At 18.1% G+C, this 22,129-nt stretch overlaps 1 protein-coding gene across 15 annotated transcripts in view; it reads left to right on the top strand.

Annotated features, from left to right (window-relative positions):
• LOC108001366 (low-density lipoprotein receptor) overlaps window positions 1–19,677 on the top strand; it is an 80,359-nt gene extending 60,682 nt beyond the window's left edge. For 11 of the 15 annotated variants that reach the window (XM_062075607.1, XM_062075602.1, XM_062075612.1 and 8 more), the window contains 9 exons: window positions 6,068–6,300; window positions 12,850–13,054; window positions 16,201–16,512; window positions 16,783–17,083; window positions 17,172–17,463; window positions 17,931–18,411; window positions 18,763–18,846; window positions 19,132–19,400; window positions 19,530–19,677. In XM_062075607.1, coding sequence (XP_061931591.1) covers window positions 6,068–6,300; window positions 12,850–13,054; window positions 16,201–16,512; window positions 16,783–17,083; window positions 17,172–17,463; window positions 17,931–18,411; window positions 18,763–18,846; window positions 19,132–19,400; window positions 19,530–19,574 — 2,222 coding nt within the window. In that variant the 3' untranslated portion in view covers window positions 19,575–19,677. The remainder of the gene's footprint in view (window positions 1–6,067; window positions 6,301–12,849; window positions 13,055–16,200; window positions 16,513–16,782; window positions 17,084–17,171; window positions 17,464–17,930; window positions 18,412–18,762; window positions 18,847–19,131; window positions 19,401–19,529) is intronic. The other 4 variants (XM_062075609.1, XM_062075605.1, XM_062075617.1 and 1 more) reach the window with 1 other exon arrangement.
• The last annotated feature ends 2,452 nt before the right edge of the window (window positions 19,678–22,129 follow it).

The following is a 22,129-nucleotide window of genomic DNA, read 5'->3' as shown; positions in this document are numbered from 1 at the left end:
TTTTAATTTGAAATTTAAAATGAAATTCAATATGAAGTGTTTTATTTTTATAATTTAAAACATTTTAAAATATTTTAAAGATTGTATAATATTTTTTTAAAAGTTATAATTAAATTTATAAAAAATAATTTTATTAAGTATAATAATAATATTATATAATAAATATTATTATTATACTTATATTATAATAATATAAATATTATATAATAATATAAAAACTTATATAATGAAATTTAAAAAACTTTTTAAACAACTTAAATCAATAAAATTTACTAATGAATATTAAATATCATTAAATATTTATTAATAATTATAAAAATTAAAAATATCAAATATTGCCATTTAATCACAGAAAATGTTTTATAATCTAATATTTTAATCAACAATTATCAATTAATAATAATCAAATAATCATTATTAAATATTTTATTTATCACGGATAATATAATTTCATATCATAATATAATATTATATCATATAATCAACTATATTAGTTCACATTTTATGAATACAAGATCGGAAATAAATAATGATTCTAAAGTATATTATTTATTGTAAAATAATTTTAAACTAAGTAAATAAAATTGGCAATCAATGTGTTAAGTTCTTTAACCCATGATTGATCATAACAAAAACGAGTTAAAAACCTAATATGTTTTTAACATATAACATATAATATATTTGGCTGTTAAATTTATTTTATTAAATTATAAAGTATGTAATGTATATAAGAAAAAGCTAAAATAAATTTAAGTATTTTCGAAATTTTTTTAATGAATTAAACTGATATTAATATAATATTATATGTTTCAATTAAAATGCATACTTTGCATTTTAAATTTGCATTTTATACTTGTTTCATCAGAATCAAATTGATCTCAGTTTATATATAATGTTATATATTTTATTCAGTCAAGGGTTAAAATATGTATGACAGAATTCATGATGAGCATGTTTCTCTTCTTTTTTTATTCTAGGCAATTTTTGTCAAATTAGAAAATTTTTATTATTTTTGTTCTATTTTTGTATTTTGTTATTTTTTTCTATTTGAAAAAATAAATTCTAATAGATTTGTTAGTTATGTTAGTTAAGAATATTCATATTCTTAATATTCTATTATAAAAAGTGCTTACATATAAATGAAAAATTAAATAAAATATACGATAATAGAAAAATGTTTAGAAAAGTTATTTTTTTAATAAATCATATATTATAGATAAGTATACTATAAATAAATAAATAAATTGTAGATAATAAATAATTTATAATTTTTTTTAATTAAATATAACTTAATTTATTAAATATCTATAATATAATACAATGATCTGTTTGTCAAATTGTTATTTTTATTTTTTCCTATTATTTCATAAAATAGATGTATTTAATTTTTTCATGGTTAATAATTTATTATTACATAATTTTTCTATTCTATGTCTTCATTTATTAAAATTTTAAATATTTTTACTTCTAGAATAAATTAATGTTTGAAAAATCTCTTTTTATTCAGAAATAACGAAAAGTTTACAATTGATGAAATTATTATATACAATATACACAATTTATAATGAATATTTAGATTTATATATTTTATTTTTTATAAACAAACAATCAAGATATGCTTTATAAAACAGATATAAATATTTTTAAAAATTTTTTTTAAAGAAATTATTATTTTGCGATTTTCTAATTATTATAAATTTTTTAAGAATGATAAATTTGTAAATATTGAATCAAAGAAAAATTAAAAAAAAAATAAATAAAATTGCCAAAGTGCATGAAAACAGAAGCGAAATAATTGAGATGCTATTCAATTTAATTTATTAATTTATTAATTTTTGTATTTTAATGATTAATACAGAATTTCATATGCTTGATAATCATTGCATGTTGTATGTTTTTTTCTATTAATAATTGTCGTAAATTTCAAAATCAGATAAATCAGATATTGCGGTACTTTCTTATTTTTTTATTATTCTAAATATAATTATTGTCATTAGAGAATCATTTTTTTTAATTAATCTCTTTGAACTGAATCTTAAATAATGCTATTTTCTTTTCAATTTTTCAGTTACATTCCAACATTTTTTTCTTTCTTTATTTCAAAAATACTAACTGCAATAAATAAAATAAGTAAGGAAGATTATTAAAGTTTCAATTTCTTTGTTAATGAAAATTCAGTCTTTTTATACATAAATAAAAAAGAAAATTTAATAAATAATTTATTCTTATATTATAAGAAAAATTATACAAGTTTAACAAATTTCTTTCATAACAAATTTTCATAACAAAATGTTAAATTAAAAAAGAAAGATAAAGATTATATGAAAAAGGAAAAGAATTAATTAATTATAATAATTGTAATTAATAATTATAATTAAATTACTATTATAATAATAATTTATATTATATGTATATTTTATATATATATATAATTATAATTAATTATTACTAACAGTAATTTAAATAAAATAATATTTTATAAATATTATAATTTTATATTATATATTATATTATATTATATATTATAATTTTATATTATGTATTATATTTTATATTTATTCTTTTTTTCTATTATTTGAGAGATCTCAAGGCATTTGTCGAAAAAACTTAAGATATTATCACGAAATTATGCAAATATATAATTTTCTTTATCATAGAATAATATTGAATCATATGGGAACAAATTTATTATCAAAACTTTTTTTCTTTTCCGAAAAGCAGCTGGTTTTTTTGGAAAAATTTAAATAACTAAATCTTCGTAGCTATGTTGTACAAACTACAATATATTTTCAAGATTTTTTATTGAACTATGTCACTAATTTTTGTTCATTATAATTTTTATTGTTATATTTTTGGTTGGTATGTTTATATTCATATATATCTATAATTATTTCTCTTTGTTATTTTTTTTCATTTTTTTTAATAATTTAAAAAATATTATCATCACTCTTTGTGTCAAAATAATTATTTAATTAAGTAATATTTATTTAATTATTACAATAATTATTACATGCATAATTAATTATCAGTAATAGGAGAAGTTAAAAAAATTGTAAAGTAATACAAGAATAAATTTTTTCAATATTTTCAATATTTGAAAAAATATTGATTTTGAAATTAAAAAATTTTATAATATGTAACATAAAATATATGTAAAATATATAATTACAAAAAAAATTAATCTTTCAATTTTACATATGTGCATATATTATAAATATATATATCTAAATATTGATATACATATATCGATATTTTAGATATGACATTCTATTCCATTTGAAATTTTATTTCATTTTTAATTTTAATCCTTCTTAATTTATTCTTAAATAAACCATATCATTCATGTCGAATCATAAATTATTATTTTTCTTACCCTCAATAGATCTTTAATAATTTTGGGATATTTAAAAATTCTCTTACTTCTCTTATATCATGTTATTATTTATTAAATTAAATATTTGAAATTATTTTTAATTCTTAATAAAAAAATAAAAAAAAATCAAATATCTAATTTACTTTAACGAAAAATTAATATGTAAAAAATATTTATTTGCATCATAATTTGAATTATAAAAATTATTTTCAAAAATTATTTTTAGAAACAAAAAATTTCATATCACAAAGAGTTGAAAATAATGAAAAGTTTTGTTTAAATTACCATACTTATTGTCGTAGATAATTTCACAGTTTTTTTATTTCAATGGGAATGATTAATATTATGTGAGTATTGAAACAGTGGATTTCTCGTTCATCCATTGAAATAATCACACAATAAAAATCAGATATTTACAATTTGAGTCTTTATTTTATAAATAATGAACAAACAAGCAATAATATTCACTTGTCATTGATCAAGAGTATAATAATATGATTATGTTAAGAAATTTATGTTATGTTAAGAAATTTATTTTATTCTTTCTTTACATTTTCTCAAAAGTGTAAATACATTTCTATAATTTAGTCTATATGAAATATGATAGTGATAAAAAAAAAAAAAAAAGAAAAAAAATTAAATTAAATAATCGAACGAAAAATCAATGTTTATGTATGCTATTCTGAATTTTTTAATATTTATCCTATAAATGTTCAAATAAAAATATTGTATTTTTGTGTTTTTAAATAGTAATGTGTTTTTTTTTAAATATTATACAATGTTTAAATGTTAAGTAATTTCTTTCTTTAGAAAATGTTAGAAAATATCTACAATGACATGCAAAAGTTTTAGACATTTAGACTATTCATCAAATATGATCATTTTTCATTTCTATAAACAAGGAAGATACTGTATGTGATATTTCAATTTTGATATTATCTTTTAACATCTATATATTTATGTATCATGATTGTTTAACAATAGTGTAGAATAAATTTTCAATGAATATATATAATAATATAATATATAATAATATAATATTTTTTTCTATTCTGTTTTCAATATTTTAAAATTGGATTATATATCCTTTTTTTTTATATGAAATAATTTTATATGTATTTCATATGTATTTCTTTAAAATTTATGTACAAAGTTTTATTTTAATATTAGTGTTTATTCTAATGATAAAGAAATTACAATAGAAAAAATCTTAAAAGATAAAAATTAAAGATATATTTATATTTTTAATAATAAATATAAAAATATTTTTTAATTATTAAAATATAGTTTAGAAAATAATTAATAATATATTATTTAAAATTATTTATAGAAAGATTATTTATGATGTTAGATGAAACTTTTGTATAAGACTATACAATATAGTTGAACGTCACATATAAAAATAAATGAAAGAAGCATATTAATAATTTACATTGAATTTCTCACAAATCATTGAATCTCAAGTAAATTTTTATTTTTACGGAAACAAAGATAAAATTATAAAAATGAAGTATTTTGTTAAACTAAAAAATATAATATTTTATAGCATGAAATGAAATCTTGCAAAAATACAAATATTTCTGTTTTACATTAAATTTTTTTATAAAATTAAATTCATTCTGTTCTAAAATTATTTTAGACAAATAAGAAAAAAATTTATTTGCAAGTAAAAAATATAATTAAAGATATATTTATATTTTTAATAATAAATATAATTATATTTTTTATTTCATAAGAAAAAATTTTTCAATTTCCTTTAAAATTTATTTAAAAAAAAACGTTTTAAAATAAAACATTTTAAATGATTCCAATTAATGTGTAATTAAATTTTATTTTATTAAAAATAATAAGGATTTTATTATTAGATAAAGGATTTTATTATTAGATAGAGTAAATTCTTCAAATATACATATATAATTCTTCAATTAGTCAAAACTTAGAAATTATTTAAATATTTATAATATATGTACTGTATGTGTTTGTATATACATATTTATATATGTATATATTTATAATAATATTTCTAAACTTTAAATTAATTAATTAATTATTATTTTAAATGATTCAAAAAATATATTAAAAAAAGAATATTTAATAAAATAAAAAAATATCATAATTATAATTTTTTCAAAAATGAAACAAATGTAGGAAATAATAACGTAAATATTTATTTATATTATATTATATATATTATATAAATAACAACATAAAGTATATTACATTCATTTTATTAATAGTAATATTGTAGTTAATATTAAAATATATAAATATTTTCATTAAGCTTATAATAATAATGATTATCCAGAGTTTTTTTAAATCAAGCATTTTAAGAATAATAATTAATTTAATAATCAAAGATTATTTTTCTTAATGACAAAAAACATAGAAAGTTCATTGAGATAATATTATAAATATTACTAAATTAATAATTTCAAACGAAATTTCATTGTAATCAAAAAGTAGTTAATTCAATATTAGGTATTTTAAGAATTTGATTATTAAAGATAATATTTAAATTAATGAAACTAATGAAAAAATGCTAAAAATGCTTCTTTCGATTTCTATTTAAATTTCTATTAAGATTCTATATTTAAATTTAACTTTCATATTAAAAAATATAAATAATCGTTGAATACAAATGATTGTTTTCATATTATGTTTAATTTATATTCTCATAAAATACATCTTCTCTAGATGATACCTGTCGATCTGATGAATTTACTTGCGCAAACAAGCATTGCATTCAGAAAACATGGATATGTGACAGTGATGATGATTGTGGGGATGGCAGCGATGAAAAAGATTGCAAACCAGTTACCTGTAGCCCATCGGAATTCGCCTGTTCGGATAATTATTGTATAACATCTCAATGGAGATGTGACGGTGATTTCGATTGTCCTGATAGACGTGACGAAATTGGATGCAAGGTAAATTCTAGATGAAATATTTTATTTTAATATAGTTATAACAAACTTTTCTCATACTATACTATAATATGTATTAAATTTTTATTTTGATTAAAAGTTTTTTTTAAATAATAATATATTTTGTTTATTTTAAATTTTATTTGAATTGATTAAATTTTGTTAATTAATATGTTATAATTAATTACATTTTAATATTTTGTACTTGTTTTATATTTTTAATTATCCAAATAAAAAAATAATTTTGAACATAAATAATACTGGAAATTTTAAAATAGATAAAAAAATTGTCTTATAATCATTCTTTTTTAAATATTTTCTTATTGAAATAATTATTGAATAAAATATTAAAAAATAAAATATTAAATAAATAAATAAAATTTTAATATTAAAATATTACTTATAATATTAATATTATTAGTAATATGATATTATAAAATTAACGTAATGATATACAACATTGTCTTAACTTAAAGATAGATTTTTTATATGTATAGTTTCAAAATTATTCTTAAAAATATAATAACAAAGATTTTTTAAATATAAAATTTCTTTTTTTTTCAAGAAATTTATAAAAATTATTTATATAATTTATAATATGTACATTTATCAAAAGTTTATGTTAATTTTACTTTTTAGATTATTTAGATTATTTTTTAAAAATATAATATAAAAATATTTTATTAAAATCTGAATATTATTAGATATAAGTATAATTTATTTATAAAATTTTTAATTAATTTAAAATAAATGATCTGTAATTTAATCAATAAAAAAGTTCTAATACTATATGCATCATATGAAAAAATCAGTTAAAATTAATCTCATAAAAATAAAATATAAATTAATATTTGATTAATAATATTTTAAATGTAATAATTTATTTAAAAATTCTAACTATTTTATATATTAATATATATATCATTTTATTTCTTCCATTACATCATATTTATATAGATATATAAAATATTAATATATTCATGAGGCATACTTTAGGTTTATTAGAAAATAAATTATAAAATAATTTGATTAATAATAAAGAACATACAATAAAAAAGAATATATTTAATAAAGGAAATAAAAATAATTTGTTATATAAATTATATAGATCATGTCGAATGTCTTTGTTTTACTACACTAACGTTGTACTAAATTTGTTTTACTTATATGATATTTCGCATCACATAGCGCAATGATCCAAAAAGAAGGAAAACATAAAACAGAATCGAAATAACAATCGCGTTTTGTGACACCAAATTCATAAACATCATTCTTACACATATAACTTTCTTTCTATGAATATCTTTGTAAAATTATATTTATTATTAAAATTACATTCATGTCGAACAAATCATATTTATATCTCTTTAATAGTATTCTAAGATATTAAACTCTGAAATTTTTGCTTCGATAATGCTTTTATAAATAGATCGGCTAATCAATTATAATATATTTATTTTTTTATTTTTTTTATTCTATATTTTTTTGCAAGTAAAAATAAATGATTGCATAATCGTAATAATGGCAAATTTTGAAAACAATTAACTCTGCAAGAATTCATAAAAATCATATTACTTCTTATATTAGCAATCTTATTGAAGTTAATATTGTAGGATAGATACTGCAATCGAAAAACAGTCTATATGATTAAATTTACATAATACTTTTTCCGCATAAGTTTTTTAAAACATTTTTAGAATTCTTTATTTCTTTTTATTTGCATTCTGACAAAATATTTAGTCTTAGAATATTTTATTTTGAATTTTTTATTGAAATTTAAAAGTAAATCATTCATTTTTAAACGATTATTACAATAAATTATACTATTATAAAGTATATATAAAGTAAATAACTATTATTAAAATATAATACTATATAATTAAAGTTTCTGAAATGAAATAATATATATAGGCGTCAATTTTAGATTGTAATAAACTGTATTCACATATAAATTCACTGATTTTTCCATTGTCCATGTCTTGATGTTTGTTTTAATCCATATTCTTTTTTTTAATAAATAAACACGATCATTTCGAAATCAGTTAGTTCTATATAAATAGTTTCTTTTAAATTACAGAAATGCAATCTTCATATCGAATTTTCATTTCTATTTCTTTATTCATTACAGTAATGATGGATAATATTAATCTAATAGTTATGAAATGTTATATTTCATGATCGGAGAAAATCAGTTTTTAAATCACTAATCAATATCATTCTTTTTTTATATAACTTTAAACGACAAGTTTAATCTTGTACTTACAAATTGTTTCATTTATTTTATATTATTTTTTGAAAATCCAGCAATTTAAAATAATTAATATTAATCATGGAATTAAACTTATGTTTTATTTTCTTTAAAAGATTCAAGTTCTTTATTGATTGCTTCTATCCATTTATCTGAATCTTTTGCTTCTAACATTTTTTAAACTGTTTGTGATTCGCAAAGAAATATTTCGACTATTTCAGAATGAGTTTCTGCTAATACCGAACATCTTCTATGAAGCAAATAAGAATTTCGAATCGATTGTCAAAGATTTTTTGTTTTCTTCAATATTCGATATCGATCTCATTATACGCTGTTCATTTATTTTATCTATCTCGTTATCAATCTTATTAAATTTAATTATTTCTGTAGGTTCATTTAAATTTTTCATTAAAAAAACATCTCTACGAATATAAAATTTCTTTAACAAAATCAAATAATCGATGTTGTTTCTTTTGCTATGCTATTATCTATTATCAAATATTTTTTTGAATCTATCATTTACTTCTTTAATCTTTTCATACATAAGTATAATAATCATTTCTGAAAATTCGTAAAGATGCTACACAAATGATTTATCACCATATTATTTTTCATACAGCGTTTATCTTTCTAATATTTTCGCAAATGTTCAATTTTAACATAAATAGTTATAGTTGTTGCATAGTCTTAACCCATAAATACAGATTACTTTTTTCAATGTAAACTAATTTATCTACAATTGATCTATTCTATTTCTCGATAAATTTGTTTTGGTGTACATAGTATTATTGTCTCAGTGTTTTTCAAAAGTAAATAATTTTTGAATTTATTATAAAATTTTTTTTTTCAATCAATTTTGAATCTTTTTATATTGTATCCATCCGTGTATATATTAGCATAAAATTATTTCAAATAATTACAAATTCTGTTTTAAGAAATAAACATAGCATAATCGTCCTTCAATAATAAAAAATAATAAGATCCAATAATTAGCTCATTTTATTAGGTTGGCATGAAATAGTTCTTTTACATTTTGACATTAGCAGATTATCTTTTTAGAAAAGATTGAGTGTTGTTTGGCATATAAATATCCTTCATAAAAGATATCTTTTATTATATCATCGATCTTTAAATTTTGTACATTCAAATTTACTATGTGTAACATAACGTTTTAAAATTTATATATATATATATGTTTTAATTTTTTATGTCACTGTTTTGGTATCAATATATTTACTTTTTCCACAAAATTTGGTATAATTCATCAATATATTTGCTTTTGCCGTTTATTGTTTATATAATCTATTATAATTTATATAATCTGTTATTAAGTTTATCTTTTTTGACAATTAATTGTTTTTATAAAAATATATATTTTGTTCATTATCTTCCAAAATAACTCTCACTTTTCCAGAAGTACATCTAATTGATAACAAATTCTTTAATTTCGATATATATAATATAAATAAAATTCCACTGATTGTATGATCTTGCATATATTTCAATATTTACTAATTCAATTTATTGCCTCTACTTTTAACATACAACGTATTATGTGAATATTTATTTTCTAGATAAATTTTTATATTTTTGATTTTTTTCCTGAAAGACATGTGTTTTGTAGCATTTGAGTCGGTAAACTAAGTTCATCATTTTTTATTTTTCATTTGAGAAATGTATTCTATGTTAAACAGCAGAATCAGAATATTTAATATTTTTGTTTTCTTTTTCATTCTTTTAAACTACCAAGGATTATCCTTTTCCACATGCCTTTTTCAATGTATAATCATAAGCTCAATATCCAGGTTTTCTATAAAAATGACATGTTATTTTTTATTTTTATTTATATCAGAACCACAGAAATCATGAGAAATATAATTCTTTCAATGTCCTTTCGCATAGGCTTTTTCTATTCCTTCACAGGATTGTCTTGCATCTTTAATAACATTTCTTCGTTATTAAGTAATCTGCTAATTATTCTATTCCGCTTGTGATACAATATATCATAGTTATGCAAACATTATTATATTTTTTTGTTAATAGAATTTTTGTAATAAGAACAGGATCTTTTTGTTTCAGATCTATATCTTTAAATCGTTGTGTCTAAACTATAAACTATTTTTAAAATGTGGTTTGCGAATTCATTTTTGCATTTATAAATTGATCTAAAAATATTGATCATTTTTCTCAGTATATATATATATATATATATATATATATATATTTTGTATAATTTTGCCCATTTATGCTATAGTAAAATAATTCGATAAATGCCTTACTTGATTTAAGATCCTTCATCAGAAAAACTTGAGCTTCAGTATCTTTTTGAATCCATGATGCAGCATCCACTTCATTTTCATATCTAGAATTGAATCATTGATATACATTTTTAGTTTATTCTTCATTATGTAAATTTTCATTTACATTTGCGTTTCCGTAGCTGATAATTTTGTCCACTAAAACAATGAATATAATATAGTTTTGTTTTAACTATTTTTATTTTATTTTTAATTTTTAATTTTAACAAAACATACTTTTACACTGAATCACAAAATTTCACAGCAGTATATTTTTCATTATTTTATCAAATTCACAACACGATAACACCTAAATAATATATAATTTTAGACCCATAACTTATTAGAAAATAGATTGTGGAATGATTTGATTAATAATAAAGAGTATACAGTAAAAAAGAATTTATTTAATAAAAGAAATAAGACTATATTATCTATATATAGATATGGATTGGTACCAATGCCTTTGTTCTATTATACTGAGTTCATTATATTGCGTCGCATAGCGGTCAAAAAGGAAAAAAGAGAATACAAAATCAAAACAGTAATCGCGTCCAGTGATACCAAATCATAAGCAAATACAAAAAATGAATAATACAAAATGAATATGAATCATATAAACTTATACATATAACTTATACAACAAGATTCAAAATTAAAAGAAATATAAAAATTGATATACAAAAAAATATTGGTAAATAAATATTTATTAAATTATAACTAATTAAATTTGTATTAGATAAAGCAAAACGGAGAAAGATCATTTTGTGTCCGCTATGTCATATTTTATTTTCGCATCGCTTTATCTAGTAAATTTATAAAATTATAATAAAATTTTAAACGATATTTTTGTAATCAATTTTATATTTGATGGAATCGATTATTCAAAGTATGTCCCACAAATATATTAACATTCTGTATATATTTGTATATTATAACTAGTAAAATTTTATTTATTCATTTTTAATTCCTGAATAATAAAAACAATATAAAAAAATTTTTTAATTTTAAATCTTTTCATTTGTATTTTTTTATTATTACCAAAAGATATAAAATTTTGTATTTATGATGAATGTATCTTTGCTTAAATACATAAATAACATTTTATAAATTTAATATTAAACAAATTATGATGCTATATTAATTTTTCGTAATAAAAGAAAATTTTTTTCTATTTTGTAATTTGAAGCTACATTTTCCGGATAATTGTTTAAACTTTCAATTTTTTTTTTTTATATATATTTTTTTTTCATTCGAATCATAACATGATATAAATAGAAATATCTAAAAATTAATGTAAGATTTTAATATTTAAATTGAACAAGATTTGAAAATTTCAAAAATTCATATAAATTCATATAATCTCATCTTTATTGATATTAGTGTATTTCTGAGATTATATTTGTTTTTAATTTTATCAATTAATTTTTACAATTAAATTTTTTATATTCATTAATTATTATAATCGAATAATATATGATATATAATATAATAAATAAATAATAAGTGAAAAAAAAAATAAAATAAAGACACTGAATTTAATATTGGTTACTTTTTAATATAAAAATTTCAATAATTTGCATAGAATAATTTTATCCTTGATATTTTTTTATTTAATGTATATAATACAATTATATTTAATGTATTTATGAAATTATATTCATTTTTTTTAATTAATTAATTTTTTAATAATTAAATTTCTTTTTATTTCAACTATTGTTTAAATATTTCGAAACTGAAAAAAAATCATTGTAATCTTATATGAAAACAATATTTCCTTTTGCATTTATTAATTCTTATAATTGTTTTTATAGTTTTTATAATTTTCTATATCGATTTTTTATATCAGAGAATTTATAAATAATAATAAAGAATAAAATAATAATAATAATAAAAATATAATAATAAAACTGAAAAAAGAAGCTATTCATAAAATGTAAAAAATTACATAAAATAAAAAATTTACTTTCTTTTTAGTATGCAATCTTTAGTGTGAAATCTTTTTAGTATGCAAATGGAGAACGCCATGTTCATTGCAATAAAAAAGGAGAGTTTGATTGTGGCGATGATTTTTCGTGCATACACGAAAGCTGGGTGTGCGACAGGGAAAAGGATTGTCCTAATGGAGCTGATGAATTGCCTAAAGTGTGCCACAATTTTACATGTAGACCAGATCAATTTCAATGTCAGCATATTCGTAATTGTATATCAGGTAACTTAAAAAAAAATTTAATCAAAATTTTCTGTAATGTAAAATTCTGTTCTGTAATTCTATATAATTCTATAAATATATCAAATATGTAAATTCGGAGCATTAAAAAAAAACAATTAAATAAATAAAAATCTTATTTAGGAAATCATTATAACTTACAGATTAATAAAAGAGTAAAATAAAAAGTTTTTATTCTTATTATATATTAAATATCTATTTATTGTTATGTTTTCAGAATTTATTTATTATATTATTGTGTATTGTATATAATATATAATTTATTATATATTATAATGTATTGTAATTTAATATCGTTACTTTCTCATACTTTCTCATTTATCATAAATCAATATTTTGCATTTTTTTTTCAACTCTCTCGAATTCTTTATAAAATTTTTCAGTATTTAAATTCTTCAAACTTATTTGCAGAAATTTTATTGATTGAAAATGAATAATTTTAAGCAATGTTATTGAATTTTTCACTTTTTTTTCAAATTTTGAACTTTTTTCAATTCAAATGATTCCAAATAAATAAATTGAATAAATTTAGAGAATATTCTTTTCTAATTCTTAATTTAATTTTTTTTTTTGAATCATAAAATAAGACATTTTTATGTATTATATATTGTTGTATACATTTTTATGCGTTATAATGTTTTGTGCATTATATATTGAAAAATGTCTTTTATTTCTTTGATGTTATATTAAGGATTTTTCAAAATATTTTTAAAATCTACATAAAAAAAATATATATATATATATATATACTTAATAATTAAATAAGATGAAATTCATTTTAAAAAAGCAAATTTAATTTGTTTTATCTATTTTTATTATTATTTTCATTTCATCACATTAGAATGAAATGAATCGGAAGTTAAATAAATATTTATTTATTCAGAATTTCTTTGAGATTACGAATGATTTAATAAATGTTTAATTTAATAAATATTTTAACATATATATATATGTATATATATATATATATAATTAATATATAATTAATTAATTGATTAAATTTATTTGTTGAAAATATAATTATTAATTAATTAATTATTTCAATTAAAATAATTATTAATTAAATTTGAAAATTAGATTAAATTAATATAAAACCTTATTTATTATGAGTATGAAATATTCATAAGATAAGCTTAGATCATGAATTATATTATATTTATATATTTATATTATTTATTATATTTAAACATATATATCATTCATCATGAATTTTTAAAATTAAATTTATATTTTTTGATTCTACTTATTAAAAATAATGATAGATAATAAAATAAATAAAAAATTAATGCTTCTATAAATTAAACTTCAATTATTATTATATTTATGTAGAATAAAATATATTTTATTTAAAATGTATCTATATTTTATTTTATAAAATAAATCCAAGTGAGATAATCTTTCTTAAAATCATAGTACAGCAAAAATTTAACTGATATACAAAAAAATATATTTGCAAACGTAAATACATATAAATTTATAATATTAATTAAAAAACAAGAAAAAGAGAAAAAATAATCAAAAATTTAAAAAAAATATATATAATTTAAAATATATAATTGAATTATTCTATATTAAGATTATCTTACATAGAATGTATGTAAGATATCAGTGAAATAATATCTTGTTTTAGAATGTAATGGCTCAAATAGAAAATATATGTTTTAAGTTTAATAAAACGAAAAATTTTTTTTTGCATAAAATATTTTCATATTATTTACATATAAATATTTAAAAAATTGTTAATATATTTCAAAATCAAACTTTTCTACACTCTTTTTACAAATCAAACATTGAATCCAATCATTTTATTTTGTAGTGCTCGTAGTGCTATATTCCATGCATTTAATATTTATCTTTTTCTCCAGGAATATCATCATTTTCTTATATTGCAAAATCTGAAAATTTTTACCAGAAGATATATTAACTATTTTCCATTTTAATTTTTTAAAACTTTTTATTACTTTTTTAAAAATTTTTTATAATTTTTTATTTTTTTTGTTTGAAATTTTTTTAATTGCAGATAGAATTTCTTTTATTAATACTTTTTCTTTTATTAATATTTTCAGTATTACAGTATTACAGAAGTATTAAAATGATATAATCTATTTTCTGATTTATTGAATTGTATTCATTGAGATACTAAATATTGAGATATTTGAATTAATATGATTTAATAACGTATCTGTTATCTCTGTTATAAAAATTTTTATATTAAGTTCGGATTCCATAACTTTTGTTATAATTTTGTTATAATTTGTTCAATCAAGTTATTGTTCTAATCATTATTTTAATCATTATTTTTTTTTTTATTGGAATGATGCATTTAAATTATATAAATATTTTTATGATGGATCATATAAAAAATCGACAAAAAACCACTTAAAAACGAAGAGTAACAATTTATTTGTTTTTCAATAATTGTTTTCAATAATTGTACAATAATATTTCGTCATATAAATATAAATATAATTTCTGAATATTATATTAATATAGTGTATCCTGAAAAAATTATTACTCTTTAGTAAAATGTTAATAAATTATAATTTAAAATATATATAAAAAGTTTTGAGAATATTATAATAATAATATTCTATATAATATAAAATATATAACAATTTTTGTATTACATGTAAAATAATTTCAATAATATAAATTATTTATATAAATATAGTATAATATATAATTAATATATAATGTAATATAAATTATTTAATTAATTATATTATATTAATTATTAATTATATTAAATTATATATTTCATATAGTTAAATATTAAATATAATTAAATATAGAGTATTTTGTGGATGATGATATAATTGTGGAAAGAATGATTCTATATGAAATAATAAATCGAATAAATTTTTTTCAACATTCAGATATATAGATATAATTGGTAACATAAAATATATTATATAATTGGTAAATGATCCAATTTTCTGAAAAAGAATCCAATTAAAGAAAAAAATCATCAAAATATAAATTTATACAATATCTGCATCAAAAAATTAAATTTTATTAAATATCATTGAATATCATTTATTTATAATATATTAAAAATATATATAAAATTATATCAAATTTAAATATTAATATTAAATATTAATTATTTAAATTTAAACATTTTTCAGGTCATTTATATTGCAACGGTAAAATAGAATGTGCAGATGGTAGCGATGAGAAAAATTGCACGACCAAAGCTATTGGTTGCGATCCGTCGACACAATTCGAATGTAGCGAAGGATCATGTATTTCTCTTTCCAGTGTATGTAATAAGAATCGCGATTGTATCGGTTGGGAAGACGAAAACGAAAAGCTTTGTGGTATAAATGAGTGCTTAAAAAACAATGGCGGATGTTCGCAAATTTGCATCGACTTGCCTATTGGTTTTCGATGCGATTGCAGTATAGGATATAGATTAATTGATAATCGTACTTGTGATGGTAAAATATTTTTAATACTATCCTTATTATTACTAAAATTATATATATTATATTGATATAAATCATTTTTATTAATTATTAATTTGTTTGCATATATAATTATTTAATTTATTAAAAAATATAGTCTACATATGACTATAAAAACTAATGATTAATATAATGAATGATTAATAAATGTTTTCCATTTCTAAAATTAATAAATATTTCTATAATAATAACATTTTAATAAAATAATAGAAATATTATGTATATAAATATTTTTCATTTTAGACATAGATGAATGTTTAGAACCAGGTACTTGTTCTCAATTCTGTATGAACGAAAAAGGCAGTTTTAAATGTAGCTGTGCCGCGGGTTATCTTAAGGATCCTAGCAATCATACACGTTGTAAGGCAGCAGAAGGTCATGCTAGTCTTCTTTTTACCAGAAGACATGATATAAGAAAAGTAGCATTGGATCGTCTGGAGATGACAAGTATAGTGAAAGATACGAAAATGGCAGCAGCCTTGGATTTCGTTTTTCGTACCGGTATGATCTTCTGGAGTGATAGTAGTGAAAAAAAAATCTATAAGTAAGCAATCCTGATGGATATTTTTAGAGTTTTTCAATTCTTTCTATTTTTGTTTCATACATATTTCTTATTATATTTTGTTGTCTAGAGCTCCAATAGATGAAGGAAATGAGCGTACAGTTGTAATTGATGATGGTTTGACAACATCAGATGGATTAGCTGTTGATTGGATATATAGTCATATCTATTGGACTGATTCTAAAAAAAATACCATAGAATTAGCTAATTTCGAAGGCAATATGAGAAAAACTTTGATTCAAGATCATATACAAGAACCAAGAGCAATAGCTTTGAATCCATTGGAGGGTTGGATGTTTTGGACTGATTGGAGTGACGAAGCTCGTATCGAAAAAGCGGGCATGGATGGATCTCATCGAACGGTAGATATATATATTAAAATTAATGGAAAGAATGAATTTATTATTAAGATGATTTTCTTAAAAAGCAAAGTTTCTTTTTAACAATTTTAATCAGAATTATAATCTGAAGAATTAATATATTAAATGGTTAATAATATTTTTATTTTATCAAAAATATATTTTTAACTTTACATGTTTGTTCCAATAAAATAATTTTTCAAACTTAAAATTATTAAAATAATATGATTAATATAAATAAAGAATATTAATAAATAAAGAAATTGTGAATAAGCTATTAAGGTAATAATAACTAATATTAATTAATAAAAAGTATTAATAGATAAAAAAATTTATGGATAATTTTCATTATGAATAATTCATTGAGAAAAATTCATTTTTTCTTCAATTTTGATATAATTAATTTTAGAATAATTATTGATTTAAGAATTACTGATTTAAAAATAAAATTACAAAATACTTATTTATAGGTGATAGTTGATAATGATGTACAGTGGCCTAATGGATTGACTCTGGACTTAATTGGCAAAAAAATATATTGGGTAGATGCGAAATTGTATATAATTGGATCATGTAATTATGATGGCACAGGTATACGAACAGTTCTGTATTCTCCCGAAGTATTGAGACATCCTTTCAGTATTACAACATTTGAGGATTATGTTTATTGGACCGACTGGGACAAGGAAGCAATATTTAAAGCAAATAAATTCACTGGTCAATCAGTTGAAGCTGTTATGTCACTTCGAGCTCTTAAATATCCAATGGTTGTTCATGTGTATCATCCATATAGACAGCCAGATGGAATGAATCAGTGTCAGGCGGTAAATGGCCATTGTAGTCATTTATGCTTACCAGCACCAAGAATTAATTCTAAATCACCTCTTCTTAGTTGTGCTTGTCCAGATGGTCTAAAATTATTATCTGATGGTTTAATGTGCGTGGAAAAAGGTAAAATGGCTTATGATGTTAATTATTTTTTAAATAAATTATATGCATTAATTTAATATGCATTTATTGATTGAAATCAATTAAAAAAAAAATCAAAATTAGAATATTGCATGCTATATTATAATAAAAGAATTCAATGCTTTAAATATAAATATATAATGTTAATAGAAAGCATGCATAATGTTAATAAAATAGCAGCATTTAAAATTTTTTTTTGTTATTGAATTGCATTTTAATATTCTTTTTTTAATTTTTAAATCATATAATTATTATATTTATATTTTATGTTTCTTATGTTATTATTTATTATAATTATTTTGCATCGATGTTGCATGAATATGGAATATTCAGTAAGTACAACTGTAGCACCTACAACACAAGAAATTAATAAACCATTCAAGAGACTTGAACTTTTCAACACAACTACGACTATTGGTAAGTATATTTGCACGAATTTTCTTTTACATACAGTTTTATTATATTTGATCTAAAAGTTTTGATTTTGATTTAATGTTAATAATCGTATATAACAATAATATAATTCATTTATTATGTGAGATATATGTAAATTTTCTAAATTATTAAAATTCTTAAAAATAATTTTATATACATATATATATAATAAAAGTTTTTATAATTATAGTTTTTTTTTAAATTACTTATATGTATAGTATTATATATATCTTCGTTTCTCTTATTTCATTAAATAATTTATTCTAGATTCGATACATTCAATAGATGGAAATGAGGAAGATGGTCTAACATCTGAATCAACAGATCCTGGTTTAGTTGCTGGCATAGTGATAGGTGTGACATCCTTAGGATTATTACTTCTCGCATTAGTAGCAGTATTATGTTATAGGCACTATCTTCATCGTAACGTAACGAGTATGAATTTTGATAATCCTGTGTACAGAAAAACCACAGAAGATCAATTTAGTCTTGAAAAAAATAGGTTTCCACTTCCTACTGCTACAGTTGGAGAAGAGGTAATTACTGTGTGTAATATATTATTTCGTTAAAAAATTATATATATCATTATTTATAATTTTATTTATTAATTTATCAAACTTTGATAAATTTATATTTTGTATAATTTTTTTATTTAATTTTAATAGGCTCAGGAACCTTTAACGAGTCCTGGAACTAATGATTACGTTTAAGAATGAATTTGTCAATGAAATGGGCTTAGCAGGCTATTGAAATATATTGACCAAATAACATAAAATGATATATTAAAAAAGTAAAAAACATATGTCGAGCAAACCTGTTTAATAATAAGCCTGTATTTGTCCATTTGCCTGCCAATTCAGCTGTGATTATGTTTATTTTTTGTATTGTCTCTATTTCTTTATAAATTCATTCATCTTGTCATTCAATTATCATTATATGTATGTGCAACATATAGATTTGCTTGAAGACATAAAGGGAGAAATGCTTGATATTAATTATTATAATTATTGCCAAATAAGCATTTAAGCGTCAGTTTTTGAATAATTAGATAAAATACAATAAAATCTTATTTTTAATATTTTTTTTTGGTTTATATGCAATAATGTATAACATAATGTTATTTCTATGATCATAATGCAACAATGTTTAAATTTATATATATATATATATATATATATAAGATAAAAATAAATAAATAGATAGATAGATAAATAAATAGATAAATAGATAGATAGATAGATAGATAGATAGATAGATAGATAGATAGATAGATAGATAGATAGATAGATAGATAGATAGAGAGAGAGAGAGAGAGAGAGAGAGAGAGAGAGAGAGAGAGAGAGAGAGAGAGAGAGAGAGAGAGAGAGAGAATATATTTTATATATGAAAATCTTTAATTTGTTATTATTTAACTATTTATTTTTTAAGAATATATTTTTTCGCATTTCTTTTTTATTAAATATTTTGTTATATTATTAGAATTATTGTATATGTTTATAATACAAAAATATATAGAAATAATTTTTAAAATTATTTTTAATATTAATAATGAATTATCAAAAATTTTGAATATTTAATTTGAAATATTTAATTTAATAATTATTTGTATTGTTTTTTTACATATATCATACGATACTTTATGATGCCAGAAAAGTGTTCTAATTTTCAGATTTATTAATATTTATATATTATATCAAAATATTTTCCTAAACAATTGAAAAAATTTTTCTTTGATTATAAATTTATTATAAATTTACTATTAATAATTAATTATTATTAATAATAATTATCTTAATTAATTAAGATTATATATAATCTTAATTAATATGGTAATGTTTAAGTATATAAATATGTAAAATATTTTTTTTATATGAATTTCTCCTTTTATGTCATTTACATATATATAAGCAATATGTTTTCAATATGTTCATAGAATTTTTTTTAACAATCGCCTGTGTTTATATAAGTAGTTTATATTATAATAAGACATTTCTCGCCGATATATTCTGTCTATATTACATTTGTATAAATACATATATGAAATAGATTAAAATCCAATTAGATGTAATAAGATCAGCTCAATGACACTAAGTATGACTGTGTATCTATTAAAAGTAAAACTGTTGTTTAAATAATTTATCCTATTAAAAAAAAATCAATGTATATGTATAGAATTGCCTCAAGTTTAAAATATATTACATATACTTTATAATATTATTATATCAAATAATTAAATAGAAAACAGAGATTCTTCTAAAATTAAAAATTATATAAGCACAAATTAAGATTTTTGTATATTAAAAAATAGCAATATGTTTTCATTACCTATGTTGTATGATTCTGTTAATTATATTACATTATATTACATTATATCACATTATATCACATTATATCACATTATATCACATTATATTACATTATATCACATTATATGACATTATATTACATTATATCACATTATATCACATTATATTATATTACATTATATTACATTATATTACATTATATTACATTATATTATATTATATTTTATATTATATTATATTATATTATATTATATTATATTATATTATATTATATTATATTATATTATATTATATTATATTATATTATATTATATTATATTATATTATATTATATTATATTATATTATATTATATTATATTATATTACATTATATTATATTATATTATATTATATTATATTATATTACATTATATTATATTATATTATATTATATTATATTATATTATATTATATTATATTATATTATATTATATTATATTATATTATATTATATTATATTATATTATATTATATTATATTATATTATATTATATTATATTATATTATATTATATTATATTATATTATATTATATTATATTATATTATATTATATTATATTATATTATATTATATTATAAATTTTAATTCAACAATCAGTTTTATTTTTTAAATGAAAGAATTCAATTAATTAAATGTAATAAGAATAAATGAAAAAGAATTTTGTTTTAATTATATTCACAAATATTTTATTGAAAATTATTTTTCAATAATATTTATATTAATAATTTATTAATGTAGATAATAAGATAATTAATATAGATTAATAAGATGGTATATCGTAGTACATTGAAACAAAGATAACTTTATATGAAAAAAAAATCGGTATAATATTTTTTTTCTTTGATATTTTATGAAATGACTTTGAAAATTGCTATTTGCAAATTAAATATTGTTGTTTTGCGTCTGAGTTAGAGTATA

Source organism: Apis cerana, linkage group LG5, assembly GCF_029169275.1.
Source record: "Apis cerana isolate GH-2021 linkage group LG5, AcerK_1.0, whole genome shotgun sequence".
NCBI lineage: Eukaryota > Metazoa > Arthropoda > Insecta > Hymenoptera > Apidae > Apis > Apis cerana.
This window is presented reverse-complemented; position numbering and strand designations above follow the sequence as displayed.